Source organism: Hermetia illucens, chromosome 6 (genome assembly GCF_905115235.1).
Source record: "Hermetia illucens chromosome 6, iHerIll2.2.curated.20191125, whole genome shotgun sequence".
Lineage (NCBI taxonomy): Eukaryota > Metazoa > Arthropoda > Insecta > Diptera > Stratiomyidae > Hermetia > Hermetia illucens.
This window is the reverse complement of record NC_051854.1, coordinates 56,718,614-56,746,562: the sequence shown is the minus strand read 5'-3', so window position 1 is coordinate 56,746,562 and position 27,949 is coordinate 56,718,614. Positions and strand designations below refer to the sequence as shown.

At 42.0% G+C, this 27,949-nt stretch overlaps 2 protein-coding genes across 7 annotated transcripts; one reads left to right on the top strand and one right to left on the bottom strand.

Moving 5' to 3' along the window:
- Positions 1–5,897: 5,897 nt before the first annotated feature.
- Positions 5,898–21,572, top strand: LOC119659059 (poly [ADP-ribose] polymerase tankyrase). The gene is made up of 8 exons (XM_038066968.1): positions 5,898–6,592; positions 12,014–12,542; positions 12,598–12,851; positions 12,914–14,761; positions 14,821–14,978; positions 15,045–15,337; positions 19,621–19,777; positions 19,838–21,572. Exons 1-8 carry the CDS (start codon positions 6,403–6,405, stop codon positions 19,916–19,918), a joined length of 3,510 nt encoding a protein of 1,169 aa, XP_037922896.1. The 5' UTR covers positions 5,898–6,402; the 3' UTR covers positions 19,919–21,572.
- Positions 21,573–24,539: 2,967 nt separating this feature from the next.
- Positions 24,540–27,949, bottom strand: LOC119659399 (protein spartin). Of its 6 annotated transcripts, XM_038067466.1 has the most exons (6): positions 27,271–27,579; positions 27,087–27,210; positions 26,307–26,855; positions 25,442–26,242; positions 25,129–25,259; positions 24,540–25,053 (listed from the first exon to the last, which is right to left on the bottom strand). In XM_038067466.1, exons 3-6 carry the CDS (start codon positions 26,826–26,828, stop codon positions 24,816–24,818), a joined length of 1,692 nt encoding a protein of 563 aa, XP_037923394.1. In that variant the 5' UTR covers positions 26,829–26,855; positions 27,087–27,210; positions 27,271–27,579; the 3' UTR covers positions 24,540–24,815. The 6 variants fall into 6 exon arrangements, 5 of the variants coding, with proteins under 5 accessions (XP_037923394.1, XP_037923395.1, XP_037923392.1 ...); XM_038067467.1 differs by lacking the exons at positions 27,087–27,210; positions 27,271–27,579 and adding an exon at positions 27,760–27,948; XM_038067464.1 differs by lacking the exons at positions 27,087–27,210; positions 27,271–27,579 and adding an exon at positions 27,779–27,948.

The window sequence follows — 27,949 nt, the reverse complement described above, 5'->3', positions numbered from 1 at the left end:
TCAGCATCTTCGATATACTTTGCGATAACAACCAGCGCTATGTCGTCAGCGTACCACACCACTGTGGCCTCCCTCGGAAGGGGAGGATTAAGTACATCGTTGTACATGATGTTCCATACTAGTGGGCCTAATATGGAGCCCTGCGGGACACCCGCGGAAACAACGTACTCCTGGGGTCCGTCATCAGTGTCGTACCAGAGCCTCGTTTCAGTTAAATAACTATCGACGATAGCAGCGAGATAGGCGAGAATACCTTCGCTAGGGATTTGCGTATTAGATTCCAATTAGCCGAATTGAATGCATTTCTCATGTCCATATTTGCTGGTACCACCCTTTCTGTGGATTGCATCTTCGGCCAAGTCAGTAACCAATTTGATAGCATCAATGGTTGACCTGGTTTCACGGAACCCATGCTGCCGATCTGAAAGGCCGCCTTGGCTCTCAACAACCGAGAGTAATCTATTATAGATTACCCGCTCTAACATTTTCCCCACAGTGTCCAAAAGACATATGGGTCGGTATGAGGATGGTTCACCTGAAGGTTTACCAGGCTTAGACAGAAGTACCAACTTCTGCCGCTTCCATGCCGCTGGAAATATTCCCTTCTACATGCACGTTTGGACCACCCAGCGAACATGTCCGGCTTGGATTTCACGGCAAGCTTAAGCGCCTTATTCGGTACTCCGTCCAGGCCCGTCGCTTTATTGTCTCCTATTCTACCGCAGATCTCCCACAGCTCATCTCTGGTGACTGGCGGAAATGCCATCACATTCCGAGCTGATTGAATTCACCTTTGGACTTCGTGCCCTTGCGACGAGGACAAGATTATCAAGCATTTCCTCGAATTCAGACAGTGTCAAACTTGGTGGGGCGTAGCAGCTGTATACATATACACCACTTATTTTCGCCCACATAAAGCCACTGGCTGCCTGACTTTCAGTACATTGTATGGCCTGTCGACCGCAAGCCCATATCGCCGCTCCATCAGTAGAATCTGTGACCCATAAGCCACCATGACGGTTTCTATGCGGTTTACTTATGATGGCAATTTCCATCTCAGATTCGAACGTGGTCTGCTCAAGCAAATCCTACGTCACCCTGCAATGATTCAGGTTTATTTGAATAAACCTCATTTTCTCATTGCAATGAGTGCTTTCCTAAATTCCGGACATTTACCACTTCCGGCAATATGCCGGTTATCCTGTCCCTCTTCTACTTCGCACAATAAGCATTTGGGGTCCCTATTGCACTCTCTGGCAATATGGCCTTTCTCCCCACATCTTCTGCATCGATCGGATCGATCGATGCTGCTGGTTCATGCCTTCGCGAAGTGCCCAAACATAGGGCATTTAAAACACCTCTTTAATGAAGTTTGTTCTCTTAAACGGCAGACAATCCATCCAATCCGAACCTTTCCGGCAGCCAACAATATCTGCGCTGCCTCCGCTAGTACTCGTATTGTGGCCGTTTAAGTACCACCATGGACTTTTCATTTGTCACACAACAGACTCCTCGGTAAGTTCTTTTAACTTGAATTGCTCCTTCAGAGCAGCACAAATTTCTCCTTTCGATGTCACTTCATTGAGATCCTTACATTGTATATAGATCTCATGTTTTTGGGCACGCACTGCGGCATTCTCCCCAAGTGAGTTTTTCACTTGAGTGCGAAATGCTCGAACATGAGATCCCCTTTCTGAGTTCTTCGGATTCTGTTCATTTTCGCTCAGATATTTTAGGTCAGGATCAGGTTTGACCTTTTTGGGTATCTCCGCGTAGGACAGATGACCTTTACTAGAGCTAACAATCGCATCTGAATGAGTGTGCACTTTTCGTTTCGCTTTTTTTGCTGGTGACTTTAGTCCATCCATCGTTTTCGTTCGTCTTGGACTTCGCAACGCTGGTCGAGTTTCCTACATTCGCTGTACGCTTTCCCCCTTCTGAGCTATTGGTGCTAGTTTTCAGAATGTCTTGTCCGCCTTTTTTCCTCTTAGGCGCCTGGTGATTATTTAGAGGATCCCCCTCTTTTTCACGTACTCGTTTATTTCGTCCTGATTCGATGGTAGTACGGTTAGGCGTCACTTGGGTCGCTTGTGACACTGTTGACACAACGGGGTTCGGCAAATCCTTATTATTTCTTTCCTCCATCTGCGATCTATTATAGAGGACTCTTATAGCCCTAACCATATTCTTTATGGCTTGGTGCGCGTTGTGCTTATCCTTGATAAACTTGGACAGCTCAACTATTCCTTCGGATCGGGACTCTGCTCCCTATAAGCCCCGACAGGGTTACCCCTTTCATACGCTCCTTCACTTTTTGCGTTTATTGGCCTTGCCTGTACTTTATTCTTCACCGTCTTTAGCATTGGTGGAGATCTCAAAGTTGACGAGCTTCTTTTGAATGGATACCTTCCTTGTTCCTGAAGCATCTCCTGCTGTCGCGCATCTTGAACATATGCGATGAGGGTTATCACGGTTTTTGTTTATTATCCAACGATCTGCCTTCAGCTCATCTTAAGGTCGTACTTCCCTTGAAAACCTCCTTCTCCCGATCCAAATCACTTGTAACATTGTATGCCAAGGTGGCCAAGTTATCCACCACCGAGGCACTGCGGTCGAGGGATATCGACGACCGGGAGCCCGCTTGCTCACTCCCAAAAGCCGCCGGTACTGGGTTTCCAAGCCCCTGTACTGTAAGTTTCCTCCTTCTCTCGGCTTCCATGGTGGTTTTATGTTCTGGGCATCCTTCCCATAGCCATTTTGGTCCACGCACTAGAGATGAGCAAACACTAGCCCATGTACAGTCAGAAAAAAAAGTGCATGAACACATATTTACACATCAATAGGTATGCCTCAATTGGCCAGCTGGGGTCGCGCCTGATGGGAGATCTGGCCACTTGTCACAGGCCTGTGAGGATGAACGTTTAATGAAAGTGTTTCGATTTTGTTTCTGGCTCCGTTGGATTCATATTTTTCTGACTGCAGTTAAATCGAACGAAAGAGAAGTAGTCGACACTGACAAATGTTTGCTAGGGAATATCGAACTAATATGTTGAATGTAATTTCTATTCATGAGGATACATACCGCTCATTAATTTTCTTTGTGATTTTATACCCTCCCTTATTAGGCCATGTGGGTTTAGTTTTTTTGACTATTGAGTCAAAGCACGTGATAAAATCTCTGTGTCCTGGCAGGGAGGTAATATTTGAGAACCACGAACCTAGGCCCTCATCTCGCCGCTGCTAGCAATGACCAGATTAGCACTTTAACTTACCTAATGATGATTCTGAACTAGATCTGAAGTAAGTCTATCTACAATTGGCATGGTTAATAAGTGATAAGTGATAAGTGAGTTTCGATTATTCAGATTATTCAACTACAGCAGAAGTTTGTTCTAAATATCATAGAAGGAAGACTACATTATATTAGTTGATTGAATATATTTGATCTTGATATCCTAAGATCTAAATGATCTAAAATATTAAAACATTATTACGAGAAGAAACACTTCAACTTCTTTGGAACCGACGTTGCTACCTCATCGAATTTGTTTGAACTACACAGTTTTGGTTTGAGTTAGGAGGTGGTTAGTTTGCCAAAGTTTAAATAAAATTAAATGCGCTCAGGAGATTATTTCCTTTATTGACTAATATTTAGATGCAAAAAAAAAACAAATACAGTATTGCGGAAACCAACTAGACCCTTTTTCAGTGTTTTCTCTTTCCTGAAACTGAAGACAGTTAGATAAATTAACGTGCACTTCAATAATAAGCAACGACTTCGAGACGCCAAATTTCTTTGACTTCCCGAGCCAGTGGCTCATAGTTGACCTTCTCCTCCATTTATTTTCGTTCAATGGGGGATAGAAACATCAATAATATACGCGGAGCGACCCGCCTTGTCAACTAACAGCACGTCAGGCTTGTTGTGTGGTATGTGACAATCAGTTAGAACTTGTCGATTCCAATACATGCAGTAAGCGGAACTATCAAGTACTGTCTCCGGTTCATATCTGTAAACTGGACATGTTCGCGTGATCTACCCATGCTTGCATGCAAGGTTTTGGTGAATCACCTTACATATAGCATTGTGCCTGCTCGTGTATTGCACTGGTGCCGTTAGAGTGCAGCCAGAAATGAGCTGGTCCAACGTTTCTAACAACGAACAACACATTCTGCACTGGCCGTTCTGCACCCACTCTTCATGAACTTTTTATAGCCTCGGGTGGCGACCACGACGTCCTGAATGGTACACATAAATTCCTCCGTCTCAGTACAAAACTACCCAGCATGCTTGCTATGCTTTCGGCTTCCCTTCATCGATTCGCTCCTGGTTTGACTTCACCCCACTCAGAGGATTGAAAGATCGATCCTCCATGTTAAGTGGAGTCAGCCCACAATCTGCCTTATAAACAGCCACTTGCAAGGGACTCGCCTGTTCTTTGCTGTAAAAATAAGCATGTGGAGAGAAGATTTGACGGTGATGTTGTGCCGTCACGCCAACTAGGCCCCTACTTCCGATGTAACGAAGCAGATACATCCGCTTCACGCAGTATTTGGATGATGCATTCAGAGTTTCGACATAGTAGTCCGTATCAGCCGCTGGACATTTTCCAGATCGTTTTTCGTCCACGGCAACATTCCGAATGCATATACCAACAAAGAGATAACGAACATGTTTTGTGTACTTATTTTATTCTTTCCCGGATAGATGCGATTTCAGCCCCAACTTCACACGTCGCAGGAATTCGGACAGGAAAGAATCCTTCAGATCACCAACTGGACCATGGGTTCCTTGCAGAATTCCTAGGTATTTTAGAAGTCTGTCTCGGTCATAGCTTGGATGCGGAGGTTACCAATTCTATGTCCGGCGTGTGGCTCGTAATGACCTTTGCGGATAGCTTGGATCCGACACTTGTCTGAACCAAATTCCATCTCAATATCACGGCTAAATATGTCTACTATTCGCAACAGACTTCTAAAGTGGTCGTTAGTACCAGCATACAACTTGATGTCATCTAAATACTTCAAGTGTGTCAACTCACACTTAGCTCATAGGCCATATTTGATTGCGAAATCATGACTTCTAGCATCATTCAGTAGCCAAGAAAGGAGCTTCATTACCATGAAAAATCAAAGGGGACTCAACGAATACCCCTGGCATATGCCCCTTCGTATAGGATCAAAGGTATTGATACCCTCAGATGAATGCACTAATAAGGTGGCATACCACCCTTCCATGATTGTCGCCTGGCGTAAGACATCGAATAGCTAGGTGTACAGGATGCTGTCAAAAGCCTTGTCATAATCGATGTATTTTAGTAACTAAGAAGATTTCGTTAGCATTTAGTTGCCCCTCCTACAACTAACGAATCGATAATGAGTTGGTCTTTGCAACTCCCCGACCCGACTCAGCAGCCCTTCTGCTCCTCGGACAGAATCTTATTGGTCTTGAGATGTGTATTAACCCTTCCACTAATGTTATGATTTGTATAGGACCAGATTTGGGCCCCTCCAGTTTTTTGTGCTATTTTAGGATTGTCGAACCTCTACTCGGATGCCTTCGGCGGTAATTCACTCAGCATGCTGGGTGGCTAACTGCTAGGTGTGGTTATTTGTAGATACGTATTTCGGGCAAGAGTTATGCCCTTCCTCAGTACATAATCATATCATCTTATCACTTATAAGTCTACCAGCCTTTTACATAGTTTTGCAGTGATAAGGTGCCTCCTTGAGCAAAAGATTCTTGGCTTTCTCATATTTCCAACCAGATGCGATCATTTCAAATTACATTTTTGAATGTAATTATAAATTCCCCGCAGATTCAAACAACTCAGTCACGGCACATTTTAGCTCTCATGTCATGCTTTCTTTCTTCTGTCTACTGTCAGATTGCCGTCATCTTGGTTTTCTCGTTTTCTCGCTCTTGTCCTCCAGCAGCGCACAGCTGTTTCGTGGTTTACAATTTTATCGATTTCGTGTCCAAGCCTGCGACAGAATTTTCCAATTTCCGGAGAATATATAGTGCAGAGCAGCACTCACAATATCCACCCCACATTGGTTCATAGTTTCGCGAAATCATCGAGTAAAATGGCAAGTCCCGTGCCCGAATGGTGATAGTCGTTGGTGCGTGGAATGAATACAAAAAAGTGGAGTATTTTCTTCATGGCCGTGGACGTGTTGTGAAACCTAGTCGTGTGCGTCTTTTGCCTTCAATTGCTCGGTTACGAAATGTGTTCGTGGAGTTCAATTGTAGCAATGTCTGCCCGTGAGGATACTTTGTGATGTCGTTGAGTGCAACTAAGAGACAGGAGACTCGGTTTGAGGCTGCAATTTAGCTTAGTCGGTCGACCCTTTGCGCGGAGTAACGCGAGCGTGGAGCAAGAAGAAGGAAGCGCCGGAAAAATGTCGAATCGAAGCCGCACAATATTAAACGTAAATTTGGACGCAGCGATTGCTAATGATCCGTTAAGGGAGCTTTTCGAGGCCTGCAAAACAGGCGACATAGCCAAGGTGAAGAAACTCATCACCCCACAGACGGTGAATGCACGCGATACAGCTGGCCGAAAGTCCACTCCCCTGCACTTTGCCGCGGGTAAGTATCTTAAGATACTTTTCTTTTACTATTCAGTGCCTTAGAAGTTGTAGCTTCATTATTCCTACAAGTTTGAAGCAAATCCTGGAAGCTCACATCTCCTTCTGAATACTTGCGTCGTTATTTAGGCCAATTGACGTCAAATGCATGCGGAACACATGCTTCTGTTGTTGCAAATTATCGATCCTGTTCTGTCTGCAAGGTTTGACGTCGTCGTCACATGTGCGAGCATGTAAGACTGCCTCTGGCTAATTGGACGGGTGGAAAATAATGTCGGCCGGACTTCATGCAAATAAGACTAAATGCAACGGACTGACGCATTCGGCTGCAGCAAGAGTTTGTATGCGAACATCCCGACGAAAACTACATGCCCGGTTTTAGCATTGGGTGTGTCGTTGGGGAGCAGCAGCAAAAGTCCTTACTAGTAAGTTTGTGGCCGTATCCTAGCCCCACTCAACAGGTAACTGCATTCATTAAAGGAGAGATCCCGTTCCCTTTTATTGATTTTCAATCATTCCGTTCAAAAGTAGAGCAACCTGCCAAGGTTAAATTTCTATCCCATTAGTGTATCAAAGGCGCTTCCCTGATTAAGCTTGATACGAATTTAAAAATGTACTCCAATGGAGAAGATGTTGAGGTAAAAACTCATTAACTTTGAGAGATATCTCTTCTCAACAAGCAGATTCTTGCAAATCTTAGGGAGGATTTCAACAAAACTACAAAAGTATCCCTTTGCATTGTGATAAAGTTGTCAAGGCATATTTCATCGTTAACGGAACTGTCTATCTTGTCTTACTTCGAACAACGAAAAGTCCAATTAATTCATAAAAGAAAATTTTATGCTCATGGAACCTTTCGGTTTTAACCGAGTTAGCAAAGATTCATTATCGGTCTAAAAACTTGCAATATATCAAAATTATTTGAAATTTTGAGATTAAAAGATTTTTCTGGTGCTAGAACTGAGAGAGAGTTGCATTTGCTGAGGTACGCTTCGATGTTTAATTTCCAAAAGCATTGCTGTAAGTTGATTATAGGATATTGAGCGTTTGTACGTTCTATACTCCCTTTCGCCAAAATTTGTCCAGAAGTATGCGTTCTTCCTTAACTGATTTCTACCCTTATCGTGCTGAGAAAGTCAGTTCCGTTGTGCAGTATAGTCTTCTAACTAACTCGTCGTCTGATACAACCATCGATATCATTTCTTCTAGACTAAAGTACCCTGGTAACTCCCCGTAGATAAAGCCGATCGGCTTTGGGGCAATGACGATAATTTTACATATATAGGGCAACATGCCGCCAACATGGTTTGAAGTTAGAGACCCAGTAAAACTTATCAATTAAATCAGAATGATGATGAGTCAATCCTGGCTCAAGTAAAGCAACAAAATCATACTATATGATTGATATAAATATACAATCAATGTCAAAAATTTGTTCCAAAAGCGGCTGGTAAAGCTGGCCGACATAGCGAACGAATATTCCATAAAGAAAGTGAAAATGATTGCACAAACTAGAAACGCAGACGGCAATCAGACAAAATCTGACCTTAAAAGATTGCAATTTCAAATAATTCAAGAGATTAGAATACTTCTTGAATATAATATTTCATTTATTTAAACTAGCACGGAAATGTTCGAGGTTTGATTGAAGGGTTAGTCTTTAGCTTACGATTTTTCACACGGTTCTTCGAATATCCCTATAAAAAGAATTCCACTGTTAAAAATCAGATTTTTCCAAGAACATCTCTTTATCTATCGATAATTCGTTACACACGTGACAAGTGGCGCTTTTTTCTGCAGCCAAATGTTCCGATTGTAACCCGAAAAATCCTGTAGCTCTGGATTCAAAAATTCCCATTAGATTTTTATGTTCTCAGTAGGATTAACACCGGTTATATGGCCGGGCGAATCTTCGAAAAAATAAGGGCCCCCATGACTCTTCTAGCTGAAATTGCTTAGCCCCGCAATGTTCGCTTCTCAATTATCTACAGTTCTGTTTATTACGGATTAACTTTCTCCTAAATTAACCCGAGATAGTTGGTAACGTAATTTGGATGATGTGGCTGACAAAGGGAATCCAGGTTTTGAGATTGGACTCTTATGACTTATTATTACATTCCCAAAATTAAGGTCTTTTCATGGTGCACTGTTAATTTCGCTAAGTAAAGGTGGCAAATCAGAGCCATCAAGAAAATATACGACGATAATTTGGACACAGTGCTGCTTGTGGGAAGCCACTTCTGCCACCTCTATGTGGTAGAAAACAACGTACCTCGTGTGGCATGCCGCCTTGGCCTGGTGCTTCCAACCACTTTGTTCAATATTCCCCAGAATCTTTCGTCTAGTCTTCCTTGGCATCTATTCTATTCAGTGCCTGTGTCAGCTCGCCTGGATCGGGGTTCACCACGTCTTTTGGTTGTTATCCTAATACACTTATAGTCAAGTTTCAACTCACCATCTAGTGTATCAAACTACAGTTGTCAACAGGCCAACCTTATATGTCTCCAGCTCCCTCTTTGGGGGAGCAGTTTTTTCGACTGCGCTTCAGCTTCATTTTCGTCACACTTAACGCTACGCGAGTGGAAAGCCTACAGCAGTGGACCAAATACAATGTCGAGCACAAACATCTATGACAGGCCTGGGGCAACGAGGCCGAGAGGCCGATAATCAACTAATGGGGCATCATACTGTCAATATCCATCGCGATGTCATTCCGCATTTCCATAGTCACCAGGAGCCTATCATTATTTTTGACGGTTGCCCAAGCCAGTTTGTCGAGTCTATTTCACTGACAGTGACAATGCCTGTTTCATTGGGGGCGATCGTCAAAAATGTATATTCCATCCACATTTAGTCGTAGACCCTACTACATGGAATGATCATCTCATTTTTTAAGGTTTTGTGTGAATTCGTCCGTGTGGGGTATTAAATGAAAGGGAGTGGGGGCTCAAAATATGACCAGCAAAAAGTGTAACAGGTCTCGTTCTCAGAATCTATCCAATCGAAAAATCTAAAAAAAAATGGTGTATCTAAACAAAATCTAGGTCTCAAAATACATCCCGTCCCGATATCTGCACATATAAAGTTAATAATAGTGTATTAGCATATTTTAGAAATTTTCCGGAAACCCACCTTAAGTTCTTGCTAGAACTTCAAAATTTGGCAGTTGAATAAAGAATAACATAAGGCTGGGGATTTTGAAGGAAATCCAATTTTATTAACAAAGTTATAGAAAGTGAAATTCTTAAATTTTATATTAATTTCATAAATTCTAAAGCGTTTATGACGTCATCATAACATCAATTCCTCAACAAAGTGAGCTGGGAGGTCGCAGGTAAACATTTCCTTTTAGTTTGTTAATCATTTATATATCAATATCAATCACTCGAGACAAAGATATGATGGGCAGTTTTCTTCGTCGGCCCCAAGCGGCTTTATTCCGCTTGAATGCGTTGATCGCCTGCTTGGAGGAACAGTTCGTAACGCATGTGAGTAGTTATTTTATCCACAAGAGAACTTCACCACGATGTTTTTTCCACTTCTTCAGGTGCTTTTCGTTGTGGAAGAGGAGTCGTCCTTCACAGGACCATCGAAAGATTTGCGACGACATGCAAAGTCTTTCGTGTTGCAATATACACTTCCAAAATAATTGCGTTCTGCGGCATCTTCCGCTTCCCTGTCCAGCGCAGTAGCAAATTTTCCTTTTTCACGTACACTAAACTAAACTTCTCGGGGTTTAACTCGGTATCGGAGTTCGAGCACTCCACGCCCGCTATTCTTCACAGGAGTTAAAAGATTCTTCAACCCCTTCCGTTTATCGACCAGCTTCCACGATTCCGCAGTCAACCGTATCTTATGATAATCCTTCGGGACGTGGCCGACGACCTGCGCAGCACCGGGGAAAATAGCATGCCGCGATTTTCCCGACATTGGATATTAATTACCTTTCGGTTCCTCTTTCCGTTTCATTTTCGAAGGTGAGGTTGAAAGTTAAACTTTACTTAAAACAGCCCCTTTTTGAAAAAAACATCATTTTTTTAAGTGGGGTTGCCATCTGTTTTGCTATTGCTAACTAGTCTTTGGAAACCCTTCTAACCCTTCTCGAGTACAGTGGACCACTAGGGTCTGAGTGTTCAGAGGCTTTGCCTTTCCCCCACCCCATACACACACCTAAGCACTCTGAAAACTGCCGATTAGCCGAATAGTAATAGATCCGTATTCCTCCGTCCATAGTCACGAATCGACAGAACAAAGCCAGCCTAAAAATACGACCACATCTACACGACACGGCCACAAATTGCACTTTCCTTCGTTTTTGGCCTGAACGATGTTTTTCTCACAAAAAATGCTTTATCAAAACACGAAACTCGTCTTCCAACATTTTAATAACACAAAATTTGTCTCACCAAATTGACTACCATTCTTAACAACAAAATGTTATCATTTTTGGCTAAAAGTATTCTTGACGCACTATTTCTCCGCGCATTATTTTCAAATTTTGTATCCGTCCTTCTAGCTAATTAAGTAAGGAGCTCCTTTCCTCCTGTGATCAACACCCCGTCGCCGATTTACGCCTGCGAGGTGTCACACAATAATTGAATATATAGAGGAAAGGAATTTGTGTCAAGCAGGGATAGGGAGAGCCTTAGCCCATCGTCAATAAAAGTATATATAGTTGCATTATTCCCTAAGTAGCTCGGCGACCACGCTTGCATGATCGCTGCCGGTTCGCTGAAATGAGCTTCATTTCCCTTCAAGTCTTCCCAAGAAGCCTATATTCCACATCACGTGTTTCTGGATCGAACCACTCCTCGGCCACTTTGCGATAGTGTATTTCATTGCATGCCATTTTTTTAAAGTGTGACCTATCCCCTGCCACCCGTACAACTTTGAGTAATATCGAGTTCTGTGTTAATATCAGCAGAAACAACCCTACCAAAATATATATGTATGAGGAAAGATGTCATGGTTCATTGAAGTCCTCCGGACAAGGTAACGTGTCCTGACTGATAAGAAGAGAAAAGTATCGACGACAAAATGCAACCCTCGGGGTCCCAGTTTTGGACTTCAAATTCCTCCTTGATGCAACATTTGACATTTTCACAGTTTACGAATATCATATATCGTTCTGATACTAGTTATTAGTTTCTCCGGAATGCCCCCCCGTACGTAACGTACCCCAGATACGCATCCTGTTAACGTTGTCGAAGTCTATGATGGGGGGGTATTGTTCGGTTGAGGAGACCTTTTCGTCCTTAGTCTTTCTGCTTCTCACTACAAAGAATTAGATGTGTTTATTTAAGAGTTTAACGACGTCTTATTGATGATTAAGCGAGCCGAACGTAGATTTTATACTGTACATTTGCGATTTTTTAGTACTTTCTAACCTTTACGAATCATAAATTCTTTTATCTTTCCACAGGATACGGACGACGTGAAGTAGTTGAATACCTTTTAACTAATGGAGCTTCAATTCAAGCATGTGACGAAGGTGGCCTGCATCCACTTCACAATGCTTGCTCATTTGGTCACGCTGAAGTTGTTCGACTGCTTTTAGAAGCCGGAGCTAGTCCAAACACTACCGATAATTGGAACTACACTCCATTACATGAAGCAGCCAGCAAAGGCAAAATTGACGTATGTATTGCCCTGTTGCAGCATGGAGCCAACACCAACATTCGAAATTCAGAACAAAAAACGCCACTAGAGATAGCCGATGAAACTACACGCCCCGTTCTAACAGGCGAATATCGCAAGGATGAATTATTAGAGGCAGCTCGGTCAGGGGCCGAAGATAGACTGATGGCACTGCTAACTCCGCTGAATGTGAATTGTCATGCCAGCGATGGAAGACGATCGACTCCATTACACTTAGCGGCTGGCTACAATCGTATCCGGATAGTTCAAATATTGTTGGAACATGGAGCGGATGTCCATGCGAAAGACAAGGGGTAAGATTTCAATTTATCGTAATTAGAGTTTACGTCATTTTAGTTTGCTTTACAGTGGTCTAGTGCCTCTGCACAACGCTTGCTCGTACGGTCACTTCGAGGTCACGGAGCTGCTCATTAAACATGGTGCAAACGTGAATGCTAACGACCTTTGGGCTTTTACTCCCCTCCATGAGGCAGCTTCTAAAAGTCGCGTGGAAGTTTGTAGTCTGCTGCTAAGCGAAGGTGCGGACCCAACTTTGTTAAACTGCCACAATAAGTCTGCAATTGATTCGGCGCCTACAAGGGAGTTACGGGATCGGATAGCTTGTGAGTTAAAAAAACATTTTTTATATTAGTAAAACATTCCTTATTTATCTGATGGTTTTTAGATGAATATAAAGGGCATTGCATGCTTGATGCATGTCGCCAAGCAGATATTCCACGTCTAAAAAAGTATCTAACTTCTGAAACCGTGAATTTTGTTCATCCATATACGGGCGACACTCCACTGCATGCGGTGGCAATGTCAGTATATCAAAAACGAAAACAAGTTCTCGAAATTTTGATCCGAAAAGGAGCTTTGCTCAACGAGAAAAACAAAGACTTTTTAACTCCGTTGCACGTTGCTGCCGATCACTCGCACTATGATATAATGGACTTGCTTTTAAAAAGCGGAGCAAAGGTTAATGCCTTAGACGGTTTGGGGCAGACGGCCCTTCATCGTTGTGCTCGTGATGATAATATTCAAGCGTGTCGCCTTTTGTTGTCTTATTCTATTGACACCTCGCTGATATCTCTTCAGGGCTACACAGCCGCACAATTGGCTTCTGAGAATGTTCAGAAGATTCTTAAAGATCCGCCGGACACAGAAATGATTGAATGTCAGTTGTTGGAAGCTGCAAAAGCTGGTGATTTAGATACTGTCCGACGTATAGTCCTGGCTAACCCACATACCGTAAACTGTCGAGATCTGGACGGTAGGCACTCAACGCCTCTGCATTTCGCTGCTGGATACAATCGTGTTCCAGTTGTTGAATTTCTTTTAGAGAATGGAGCTGAAGTTCATGCCGCAGATAAAGGTGGACTTGTGCCTTTGCACAACGCTTGCTCGTATGGACACTTTGAAGTAACGGAGCTGCTTGTAAAACATGGTGCCAATGTTAATGTAGCGGATCTTTGGAAGTTTACCCCTCTTCATGAGGCAGCTGCTAAGGGAAAATATGAGATTGTAAAGCTTTTACTAAGGCATGGAGCAGATCCAACGAAAAAGAATCGTGACGGTGCAACTCCTCTGGATTTGGTACGTGAGGGTGATCAGGATGTAGCTGATTTACTTCGAGGAAATTCAGCTCTGTTAGATGCAGCGAAGAAAGGGAATCTTGCAAGAGTTCAGCGATTGGTCACTCCTGAGAATATAAACTGTAGAGATGCACAAGGTAGGAATTCGACGCCATTACATTTGGCCGCTGGTTATAATAATTATGAGGTCGCGGAGTATTTGTTAGAGAACGGAGCTGATGTGAATGCACAAGACAAGGGCGGTTTGATTCCACTGCATAATGCGTCTTCGTATGGCCATTTAGATATTGCTGCTCTATTAATTAAACATAAGACTGTTGTGAACGCTACTGACAAGTGGGGGTTCACCCCTCTACACGAAGCTGCCCAAAAGGGACGCACGCAATTATGTGCTCTACTTCTCGCTCATGGAGCCGATCCATACACAAAAAATCAAGAAGGACAAACACCAATAGAATTAGCTACTGCCGAAGACGTTCGTTGCCTCTTACAAGACGCAATGACTACATCGCTGGCAAGTCAACAAAGCTTGGCAACTTCACAAGGCTCACTTAACAACATTAGTACTGTATCGCAAAATAGCGCGCCAATGTCGCCAGTAACAGAAACGGTTACCCTACCGACAGGTGCCTCAATGACTCTATGCATTCCAGTCTCACTGCCAACTCCTCGCTCGTGCATGAGTCCAGCTCAAGGAGCTGAATCGAACGCATCTGATATTGGAGATGATATCAATGATCAAGAGCCGGTCTCCAACGTAGCTAGCTTCTTGTCAAATCTTCAGTTGGATCATTTAATCGACTTGTTTGAACGTGAACAGATTACGTTGGAAATACTAGCTGAAATGGGCCATGAAGATTTGAAACAGGTGGGAGTGTCAGCGTATGGTTTTCGACATAAGATTCTGAAAGGAATTGCTCAGCTTCGAGCAACGACAGGTACTAATCATTTTAATTAGAAAGCAACAGCGAGTTACAGCAATCATTGTTTCACGCAGGTCTTGGCAACAATCCCAATCCCGGAACACTGCTAGTTGATCTTTTACCAGACGATAAAGAGTTCTTAGCAGTTGAGGAGGAAATGCAAGCGACCATTCGTGAGCACCGCGACAATGGACAGGCTGGTGGATATTTTAATCGATACAATATTATTAGAGTGAGTTTTTTTATCCATTTTTAGACCTTGTAAAATAGTCAAGCTATGATTTTCCTCTTGCTACAGGTTCAAAAAGTACAAAATCGTAAACTTTGGGAACGCTACGTGCACAGGCGCCAGGAAGTTTCGGAAGAAAATACCCATCAAGCAAACGAACGCATGCTGTTCCATGGTAGTCCCTTCATTAATGCCATTGTACAGAAGGGTTTCGATGAGCGACACGCCTACATTGGCGGAATGTTTGGAGCCGGGATTTACTTTGCCGAACATAGTTCAAAGAGTAATCAATACGTCTATGGAATCGGTGGCGGTATTGGATGCCCGTCACATAAGGATAAATCGTGTTATGTCTGTTTAAGGTGAGTACCGTAACATTGCGAAGGTTTGTGTCTGAATTCAAGTTTATGTGGGTGTTTATTTAATTACGTATTGGACTTCAAGCAATTCTAAAAAGTAGACAACAAAGCGATCATTTTCATTTCTGTGAAATCGTTTTAAGTTCTAAAGTATTAAAAGGAAACTACTATATGTGCTGATGGTTCAACGAATCGCTAGAAACGGCTTTCAGATTTAGGGGGAAGAGGTTACAGTAGAACTATTTTCACATTTCATAATCCAAAATGAAAAAACACTAGATTGAATTAGGTTAGCCTTTTCTCTATTTCGATATTTGGATAAGGAGACGCCTTTAAGCTGGTATTAGTTGATGATGGGAAGGGGTCCTACTTACATTAACCTTCATACTTAGAAACTAACGAATGGAATAACAAACCCAATGAATTAATAATTAAAAATTCGCTTTAAGAGGCCAATATCGGAGAGGCATTACAAAGACTTCACTAATAGTAACATTAGACCAGATTTCAAGATTTTTATTTGTTCCATTGACTTTTGAAGTATTTTATTATATTTTTTAAAAATTTTCGCATCAATAGAAATGAGTCCTCGAAATAGGACATGTTAGTTAACGCCTTGATTTAAATCTTTTTATCTTTTTATGCGAGACCTGCTTCCTTCTCCTCCTCCGTTGACGAACTTTCACACGTTTACATGTTGCACGTCGTGTAACTTGTGAATGCAACAATTATCTTTTTTTCTTATTGACAATGCGACCACGAGATGGACGAGTGCAGACATTTCAGAAATGTCCAGGAATCATTTCTAAACAGCAATAGTATCCAATGATCACTCAAAAATTTTGAAAAGAGATGTCATTGCGTCAAATTTTACAGCAAATGCAAATGTATGTATATTTGCTGGTGTGAATGATGCGTCGTTGAATACTACGTCTCTATAAACTTTGATGGGAATAAAGACACTTATGCTTCCACTGATTAAGCACACAAGTTGAATAATTACATTAATTCCGTTCTACAGCGCATCGACTTGTAATTCACGCTTTGCTTTTACGGCTACATGCGCTACCATGAGCAACGTTATTAGTTCATTTTTGCATTCCTTAAAAGCGTCGATCCCAAACAATTGTTTTGCTTGGCATTGTCTTCATTCGTTTGGGGGTCGAAAAGTCTATTTCTCGACAATGATTTTGTTCTTCTCTGTAGCGGCAAGATTCTGGTATTTTCGACAATATATTCGAGGATCTTCACTGAGCCTTAATAAAGTTTACATGCAACCGCACCAGATGCGAAAGTTTTCTCAATAAGTTAACAGAATGAAACCGTATACACCTCGATGATCATCCTGCCGAGAGAAAGAAGGAAGTGTGATTTTTGATCATATATACATTTTGGAGCGAACCAAGCGGTTCATCAACTGATGCTCAAGGTATGGACCAACGAATCAATCCTTGATGACTAGCAACGGGGCAGTATGTGTCCTATATATAACAAGGGTGTTATCACGTAATACAGCAATTAAATTATCATATTGCTATGTACCATTTATAAGATATTCTCCGCAATCTTGCTAAGCCGGATATACGCCCAGAACATTATCGGCCCACACTAAAGAAGCGTCACTTCAAGCAACAGATCAAATTTTCTATTTGCGGCATGCAATGAAAAATTATTGGAATATGGCCATAAATTACACCATCTTTTCATTGACTTCAAGGCCGCCTATGATAGCATAGCCAGAGTAAAACTATATCCGCCCATGAAAAGTGGCCCGCAGTGCTGATGTTAATGCTAGAGGCACCATTCTCTTCAAGTCCACCCAACTACTAGGTTATGCTGACAATATTGCCATTATGGGAAAACCAACCCGAGAAGTTGTACAGTCGACCTTCATCCAGATCGAGCAGGCGGTGATTGACGCGAGATCTTAGGCTGCACATTAATGAAGGCAAGAAGAGGTACATGGTGGCAACGTCACCACCAGAAACCAAAGAATCAACAAGAAGTCTATAAGGGTATTATCTGTGGTAGAAAAAGAAGATGTAGCAGATCCTGTCCCGGATGGAGCTATGGCATAGCCCAGGACGCCAGACAGTAAAACCGCGTAAAACCAGGGATGTCTAGAGTTCCTTAATAAGGCAGGCTCAAACCGGATATCAATTATTACGCCGTTGATGATAATCATAAGACTATATTCACGAAACGAACTTATTCAACGCGATTTTCAAACGTTGTTCGTACTTCTTGTCTCCAGGACAGGAAAGTGCATATCGTGTGAATGAATCTGTGTACCGCAAACGCTGGGCAAACTAGCATTGTACAAAGCAAACCTTATTTGAGCAGCCCAAGTGGACTGCATGAACTATGGATGAATACTGCAGACTGTTGGCTTATTGTATACCCAACCAAAGCCGATTTACGTAGAAGACGTCGTCCTACTTACTAGACTGACCTGATAATCTACTAGGTGCACCTGAATCGAACTTCTGCAGGATTTATTCATTTTCATTTTCAGACTGACTGAGAAACCTACTCCGAGCACGTGGTGTACTGGATGGCCGCCTAATAAATGGTGTAGTGGCTCTTCTCCAGGAAACTGCACCTGTCCTGTGCATCTCTTGCAACGCTGTTACATCAGCCTTATATTGGGACAGGGTACTGACTAGCATTCGGTCTGTACAGGGAACACACGTTCCATGAGAAAATGCGCAAACCTTCATTCCGTTGTCGGGTTCGTCATTTTAGTCTACCCTGTCCGAGGCTCCTTCTGTGGCTTCGTAAAACCAGTTTTCCATGTAGGGTTGTCAACCCTATCTAACCCCCAACCTGGAGTAGTAGTTAGTACAATTTTTCCCGTTTTTAGGCGCGGGAGAATCGCTTTCATCCTTCTCCGTTTTATACGCCATCGTGGCTACCAATCCACATTTCACCCTGGGACCTATACTACACTTTGACCTCTTCTTTTTTTTCAGCCTTTGTCCCATTCACAAGCGGGGTCAAATTACTAAACCATATAAGATTCCCCCCAAACCATGCAGCTTTCGGGGAACGTCTCTCTGAAAACACACACATGGATGCCATTCACCCTTCTATTGGGATGGTAGAAGTTTATTTTTAGTTCATCGGTTAATATTGATATTATTTTGCAAATTTTAAGCGAACAGTAAACATTTTTGTCGTTAGTGCAGGCTTTTTGCGTGGTCGCCTTGTTTGAAAACCTTTTTCTTGTAAGCGCCTACATATACTTCTCGACTTGATATCGATTTGTTGACACTGCGAAAGTGCATTGTTTATTTATTTGGATGCAAGGAACAGGTTTTTTAGGCAAATGTATATTAAAACATGATCCTCCCGCGGCGTCGGTTCGCTTTTCCATTTGCAGAAACTTTCTCTAAAGACTTAATAATAATAATCGTTGACGCAACAACTCATATTGGATCAGGACCTTGAAGTGTGTTAGAGCACTTCATTCAAGACCGTTAACGGTGCACTGTAGGAGGCAATGTGGTCAACATTGCGCTCGGCCGAGATTATTACCCTGATTTGACTCAGGTACTCATTCATAGCTGAGTCGACTGGTATCCGACGTCAAATCACGATTCAAATTCCACTGTCACTGTGTACACAAAACGGACGATGAAGATACTTTGGGTGCAGCGGCAGTTTAAGAATTGCGCTCTAACCACTCAGCTATCCGGGCAGTAGATTATGGGATTACTTAAGTGTCGTAAGCTGAAAAGTTCTTCCGAGTGCGTTGAATTTCTTCGAGAAGATTCCCAGAAATTCCCAGTTTAATTCCTTTGAATCCTTCCTCTCTAAAGGTTTACTGTCTTTATATCTGCGCAAAACAGTCACCTGACTAAATCCTACTTCCTTCTCGATTGCGGTCAGTAGTAAATTAAAGATTGTAGGTGAAATTAGTTCAACCACTTGGCCTCCGAAAAAGAAAGCGTTTTCGAAAAAAATCTGTGTTGTCATCATTTTCTTTTATATTACCTTCAAAAATATACATTTTATCATATGTACAATTAAGGACCTTTATTAAAACGTTAATTTCATTGTCTCTCTGAAAAAAATACCAAAATATACTTATTTATAACACCGCTACGGTGACCTTAAATCATAAGCGACATTGGGAAGCTGAAAGAAGATTGAGATTCCATCGTTAGAATAACTATGAATAAAATTATTGTGAGACTACTAAAACCGGCTCAAATCTTTCTAAACAATTGAACATTCCCAACATCGAATTAAAACAGCATTATTCATGCTCTCCTTTTTTTCAGACAACTATTACTATGTCGTGTAGCCTTAGGAAAATCATTCTTGCAGTATAGCGCGATGAAAATGGCCCATGCGCCACCAGGTCACCATTCGGTCATTGGACGTCCATCAGCAGGTGGTCTACACTTCACAGAATACGTAGTCTATCGTGGGGAACAAGTAATTAAATTGAATCTTTCCTAATCGATTGTATTCTTTAACCAAGGTGTCTATGTCTAGGCTTATCCAGAGTATTTAATCACGTACCAAATCGTTAAACCTGAAGACAGCTCAAGCGGCAATGAAGAGTCAGCAAGATGATGGATGCCATCAGTAGGATCAACGCCCACATCATCCCCATCACCGATTCAACAATCACTTCTTCATCTCGACAACCGTTCTGACTCATTATCATCATCATTGACTACACCCACGACTACGACTACTGCCCCATCCAATTTGAGAACGATTGGTAATATCCCAAAAAACTCCAATGCAAATAATTCTGGATTGTCACGCCTTAAACAATTTATGATTATTACACCGGCTGTAACGATTGATCGTAATTGTAACAATGAAACACCAATGGACCCATATTATTCCAACGAAAGTCGCGAGCATTTCGAATTTACCGACTACGAAAGTTTAAATTCTCTCAATAATAACATGGCGAACAACTTGCGCAGCACGAACAATTTCCGACGCCCTCTTCCGTGCAGGGCACTATACAATCGCAGTAATCTGTTATCCTGGCGTTGGTGTACGCTTCTCTGTGCAGCGATGCGCTGTTTTGGCGCTGGCGGCCGAAGCACGCATTCACAAAATGGGAACTTTGCAACGACGACGGCGACAAATACAACTGGTCAGAATTGCAATTTTCGCTCCACTCATAATAATTCCACGCCCACTAGAAACGTGCAATATACGCTGCCCCGACGCAACCATGATCGCTTGAATAAATTCACTTATGAGTTGTGACAGTTGAATCCCCTTGTCCTTCCACATATTTCAGTACATATTTTCTACATACATTACATTTTACTTTTTATGCATTCAACTCCCATCATAATTACAATAATTATAAATATTTGACGTAATAGATTATAATCCATAATTAAAAAATACTTGCGAGACTGCAGAAAGTACAGATAGAATAGGGGTCCTGGCCCAAGCAAGCATAGTTTTGATTTCAGACTTCAGTCCAGTAAGAAATCCCAGCGCGGCCTGTGGCACTGAGTCCTTTCTTAGATCTTGCGTACGTCATCCATTTCTGCAGGCATGAATTTCACCATTGCAAGTTGTCATTCGCGGGTGGAAAAGCACTTAAATGGAAGTCGCAAGCTCCTAACAAGAACTCCTTCTGCATTTGGAGATAGCGATTCAGTTTGTATTTTTTGTAGTCACGGCAAGCTAAGCCTATTTGCGAGTAAACAAAAACAACAAAACAAACCTTGTAAGAATACAGAATTCAATATTTAACAATACATAAAGAAGAAATGTGTTCACGTTTGCCTACCTAATAAATTTACTATCCAATGAAAAGGAAAATTACCCGAAACAATTTCTGATTAGTCAACTAAATTGAATAAGCGAATCCAATTAAATTTTCAACATATTTATGGAAAAGTGAAGAAGAGACGAAGATAAAAACACCCAAAATATTGATATGTATCTAGTGAAAATGAAATTTTCAATATCGAAAGACTTAAACGCTATTTAGTTATGAAATTCTTTTACTGATTTTTAATCGATCTCGATCTATATTTTCTCTGGTTTCTTTAAGTACTCATTTCTATGCTACACATTTATTTTAGTTCATGTGTTGGAACGTGATATGAGAAAAATGGAAGAAAACGTAATCACACAAAACAGTTATTAGACTTATTTTACGAATATTGTATTTTTAATTGTGTACGTTGTAAATAGGTATAAATATACATACATATACTCTTGAAATTTCAAATGATCATAAGAATCGATCGTGTTTAATTAAGTCTGGTTTGTACGAGGATGAAGATGAATATGCGAATTGGTGGAAATACGTCAGAGAAGGGAGCCCGTTATATTGACAAAATGTTATCCTATTCCACAACCATCAAGCAATTTACGGTAACGACAATTATTGAGTTATTTGCAAAATCGCGTGATCCTTTCTATAACGAACAGCTTCATGAGCTTCTTCTGAAACCCTAATGTGCGACGTAACATTGGAGTGAGGGCTCACTCCAGTGGTATCCGCCATGCGTCAATCTGTGGTGTAAAATCAAGGCTTCCAACAAGTGTTCCAACCGATAGCTCTCTGACACATAAAAGTGTGCGCAGAAGAAAGTAGTGTAACTAACCTGCCTAACTCTGCCATATATACCATACTGTTCGATTTCAGAACACGTATGTTATTTCCAAAGTTTCTTCCCCCCGCCTGCCCCTACGACATGCGAAGACATATTTATCAGCTTCATATTTACCTGCTTAGTCCAGATCTCACATTTTGTGTACATGGATCTCAAAATCTACCCGGTCCATAGCCGCGCCATCTTTCGACAATTTCACCGCTTCAGGTCACAAACTCAGATGTGTACAGATGGCACAAAATTGGCTACTACAATCATTATTCTGCCATAATTTCCGCTGACCATAAGTAGTCACTACGGAAATCACCTCTAGATGATAATTTTGCGCCATCTACATACATTAACGTATGTGGATTATGACTTTTGCCTCTGCTATTGAGCAACTTTTGCTTAAAAATTATTCGGAAGGTGGCATAAGAAACAGGATGTGAAAATGAAGCAATGAATATTGGAGGATATTGTAGATCTTCGCAGGGAGGTACAATGAACGGGGAAAGGGCATTCCGAAGTAAACATGCCTCTTGAAATCCAGGCAATGGAGTAGGCGACCAGCAAGGGCAGACGGCAAGTAGCTTTCCAGCAAGAAATGGTGATTTCGTTGCCAGGTAAGTTTCTATGCAGGCTACTAAAATATAGAGCAACGATGGAAATATTTTGTAGGAATAAGGTAATGAACACAAATGAGTTTCAAATTTTCTCACTGGCTAGACGCATGTTGGGACTACCTAGAATAAAAATTTGTTAATCCATATCGAAATACTATTATACGTCACTGGCAAAGCTGGCGGAAGTCATTGCAAGTCAAAGAGTATCTCTCAAAAGTAACGCAATCGCAACGCATCGTGCTCAAAAATCAAGATTATAAATGATAAACCTTCCTTGGACTCCCTGGGAAACGTCTTGGTTTTCCAAGATTTTAAAGTTTGTAAGATTCGCACAATAAGCAGAGGATTCAGCAAACAACCCCTTACAACGGCTTACATTCAGTTATATCTAAATTAACTTTATTTCAATGAGCGGCTTATATTATATTATACACGTACACAATCATTATCATCAACGGTGCAACAACCGGTATCCGGTCTAGGCCTGCCTTAATAAGGAACTCCAGACATCCCAGGTTTGCGCCGGGGTCCACCAATTCGATATCCCTAAAAGCTGTCTGGTGTCCTGACCTACACCATCGCTCCATATTAGGCAGGGTCTGCCTCGTATTCTTTTTTTACCATAGATATTGCCCTTATAGACTTTCCGGGCGGGATCATACTTATCCACACGGATTAAGTGGCCCGTAACCTATTGAGCCGGATTTTATCCACAACCTGACGATCATGGTATCGCTCATAGATTTTGTCGTTATGTAGGCTACGGAATCATCCATCCTCATGTAGGGGGCCAAAAATTCTTCGGAGGACTCTTCTTTTGAACGCGGCCAAGAGTTCGCAATTTTTCTTGCTAAGAACCCAAGTCTTCGAGGAATACATGAGGACTGACAAGATCATTGTCTTGTACAATAAGAGCTTTGACCCTATGGTGAGACGTTTCGAGCGAAACGATTTTTGTAGCTGAAATAGGCTCTGTTGGCTGCCAACAACGCGGATTTCATCATCGTAACTATTATCAGTTGTGATTTTCGACCCTAGATAGGAGAAATTATCAACGGTCTCAAAGTCGTAGTCTCCTATCTTTATTCTTCCCTTTTGATGCGGTTTGATGTTGTCGGTTGGTTGGTTTTCGGTGCTGACGTTACCATTATATATTTTATCTTGTCTTCATTGATCTCTTGCTGCTTGCTCGATCTGGATGAAAGCAGTTTGCACGTCTCGGGTCGTTCTTCCCATGATGTCGATGTCGTCAGGTTAGGCCAGTAGTTGGCTGGACTTAAAGAGGATCGTACCTCTTGCATTTACCTCACCATCACGGATCACTTTCTCGAGGGCCAGGTTAAAGAGGACGCATGATAGGGCATCCCCTTGTCGTAGAACGTTGTTGATGTGGAATGGTCTTGAGAGTGAACCTGATGCTTTAATGTGCGTCAAGTCAGCCTAGTCAGTCTTATCAATTTCGTCGATATATTTGGTTATATTCAATTTACGTACTATATATGCACATCTGTATGCTTTTGTGCACGAAGTAAGTCGGAAATATGGGTACAACCAATTTATATGTACGTGCATTTGTATCTACAGTATTCGGTAATAGGTAATTTGTTTGTTTCGGGTCAGGATAATATCCATGTCTATTTGGAAAAATATGAAGGAATATGTTGGATTTGCAGCTATATACGGATGAAAAAATGTGCGTAGAAGTTTCTCACATAAGATGAACACAAAACCTTTATACCTGAAGCGCGAGCTTCCGGCATTCCGACTTGTTTAATTGGTTGATACGATTTAGAACCGATTGAACTTATTTTTTAATATATTGATGTATAAATGTTTGGCGGTGGCATGAACTAGGATCTTTCAAATCAGTTGTAAATTTTCCGATTTTCCTAGCTCCGAGTTATATGCATATTTAAAAATTCCGAAAAGGCGAGCGTAAACAATTGTGGAAACTAGGTAGGAATGAAATTGGAGAAAAATTGAGCATGTTTCCCAAAAATAAATCACTTTTATTACACCCACAGTTTAACTTTAAATAGACACACTTTTTTATATATTTTCAATAGCTTGGTAGTTTCACAACGATTACAGTGCAAATGCAAACAATGCTTACAATATTCGACAATGTGTGGAAAGCAGGGAGAAAGCATGCAAAAGATCCAACACTTGAGTTAATTGCATGCGAAAAAATAATATCAATGAATTCAGTCTAAATTAAATTAAGATATCCACTTCCGTTATTAAGCTGAGAATAATGACAAATCACTGTTGAATCTTGGCCTGCAGTCCCGACAAATCAGGATACAAGGCTCCAGCTGGCACGACATTGTTACTTTGTAGCCGCGGCCTGTAATCCTCTACAATCGCTCGGCCGGCATTTTTCGCTGTTCGTTTTGCTATCCCTTTAGGCGTGATGCTGTTCACGTTTTGTGTTAAGTTGATTACATTTCCTACCGTGTCGAAGGTTTCGGAAGCCAAAGAACCTGCTGAGGAGCCATACCTGTTTGAAATGGATTGAAAGCAACTGAATAAGTGAGAGTTTTGCATCGACTTAGTTGCATAACGGAGAACGTACTTGTGTTCAATAATTTTTACTGAGTTTTCACTTAAATTTTTTCCTAGAATCGAAGCCGATTGTTCGAGGCCAGCGTAAATAGTTCCAAATCCTTCAACGGCTCCCGCGGCGATTGTAAGAACGTCGGACATCTGAAATGCCAAGTCGGCAAACAAGAGGAGGAGGCTTTATGGGAGATAAAAGGCTTACGTAGTCTTAGAGTAAATACATTTATTGGTACGAACTTGTTGCGATCATGCAGTTAGAACAGGATATGTTACATATTAGACCAGGGAATCATCTACAACTCAAACTACTTTTTCTCGGAACGTACCTTCTGTTGAGCCGTTGCCTCGTCCATTCCGAAGCCTTTTGATAGTAGAGTCGAGCCGTGAGTCTGAATGTGTGGCGCTAGGAACCGACCTAGTGCCATAGTCGCTGAGCCCACCTTTTCTACAATGAACCCCGTTATTCCAACGGCCGTGCTGCTGACATTCTTTGCAATCACCACGGAATTTTGAACATTTGGGGAGACTGGAGAATCCTGGGTAGCTGGTCGAATTTTCGATATCAAATAAGGAGTGGAGGATGACATCAATTGGCCTGCTTTCTCAGCGCCTTTAACCAAATTCTGTGAAACAAAGCAGGCACCTCGCACGATTTTAGATGACACCTGAGTGCTGAGGTCGGCGGGGGAAGGGGCTTCGGCTGACTGGATGACGACCCCGTGCAGTATTTGTTCAAGAATTTCTAAGACGATTTCATCAGCACCGGAATCCTTTGGGACCACTATGCCAAATGAGGATCCGGTTTCAGTTGCTTCAAGATCAGGGAGAATGAAAGCACCGAATTCGGTGCGGAAACATGGAGATACGCCCGGAATGAGTGGGTATATCCATGAGTTGTCCGACTTCAGTTTGCGCATCTCTGTACTTTGAGCGTTGCTCTCATTTGGTAAGGATACAGAAGTCTCTGTAGACGCGGCTCCAGATTCTTGAGTGACGGGAGAGGGAATGTTTTCAACGTTTTGTATGCGGATGGCTTCAGAGGTTTTGATAATTTGTATGAAAAACGTTGCACTCAGAAGTTTCTTCTCGTCTTTTTCCATGCGTACGATTCGTAGGACGGAGTCTTCCTGAAATTAGGAGAAAAACTAATTTGTCTTGCCGATTTCCTATCATATACGAAGTGAAAGTTACCAGAGCAGTTGTAACGAGTCCATTTGGCTTTATGTAGTAGAGCTTAACGCCCTCACACGAGAACAACAATTCTAATGACTCAATTCCTTCGCCAGTGCATTTCATGTCTCGCAACGCCTGGGCTAGCTCAGAGTAAGTTCGAGGTCTGCTTTGCTGTGTGTCAGTCCCATTTGTAGCGCTTGCGTTCGAGCTTGTGACTGAAGTGGCGTTCCCAGCCGCGTTTTGTTTTTCGCTTAAAACCCCGATCCTCTGAACGAGTTCTGCTCGGGCGCGTTTAATTTTATGGATCATACGGCATGCATTGTCCCACTCAGATCGCACCAATTCCATGTTCTCAGGTACCTTTACGGGAATTGCAAGCGTCTCGTCAATTGCCTCGACAGCCATTTTGTAGAGGTTTAGGGCGTGATGAGGATGATCTTCCTCCTCTTGCTTGATGGCATCGTCAACCAAGTGGAATGCCTCATCATGCTTGCATTTGATTTTATCGAATGTTGATATGAAGTCATCGTCTGCGGACATTTTGGAAGCTCAGTTGGCTTGGAATCACTGGAAGAAAAAAACGGAAAGTGCAATTAACCACAAGTAAGCAAACAGCTTCTGACTAGACACCACAAAGCCAGAGGCTTATTTCTCGCATTTGATATCAATTTCTAAACATTCTTATCAGTGCGCAAAGATGAAACTAATTTTGTGGGGAATGACTCATTTTTCAGTGGAATCCGAGGTGGCATTAATTGGATTACAGATAAATGAGAGCTCCTGGATCTATCATCTCACCTACAGCGCTTGATTCGATTGGACTAGCCAACTGCGTCGTGGAGCCGAGTTGCAATGACCGGTTAGTACTCAACCGCCGACAGATAAGCACGCGAGGGACGTTGTTATGATTCTGACGACAAACCTAAACAAAGGGAGAAATATCAAGGTCACTTCCTTAATTGAAATAGAAGCTTCTGTTAACTCTAGAATTGACGACTTTTTAAAGCGCTTAATGAAGAGCCCGTTCCATTCGACAGATCTGGACTTTGTGCTGAAAGTGGGCACCGACACCGAAACTTTGCTCTCGAATACTGAGGTCAGCACTTGCTCCTTCACGCGTTTTTGTATGCCAACCCATTGGGGAACACGTATCCAAAAACTCATAGCCACTATATCACACCACTCTACTTCCTGCACACTCAAGCGCCGAGATTGAAATTGAATTCCAAATTGCGAAATTAGTCATTTACGGGTCAAATGCCAATGATGCAGCCCAGCGCCACGGGTATAAACAAACTGAATCTAATTACGATTCGCAGGAGCAATACAGCCATAAGAGCTACTCCCCTACCCGCCATTAAATTGGGAACAGTAATCATATCGTGCTTAAGCCAGCGGAAAAAGCAAAACTCAATTAATGTCGGTGCAGAATCTATTTTTCTGCAGGGAAACTTCACAGGCTATTACTCACGGAATTAATGTTGATTTACCTTCGTTTACTTCACTCCAAATTCGGGACAGCAGTTCGGAGCAACGTGCGCTATGAATCAATGGCAGCAATGGTCGCTCGGAAGGAAACGAGCGTAAACAACAGTCAATTGGACTACCACCTCGCACCCTGCGGGACTTGATGTTTTGACATCTTAAGGAATTTACCCAAT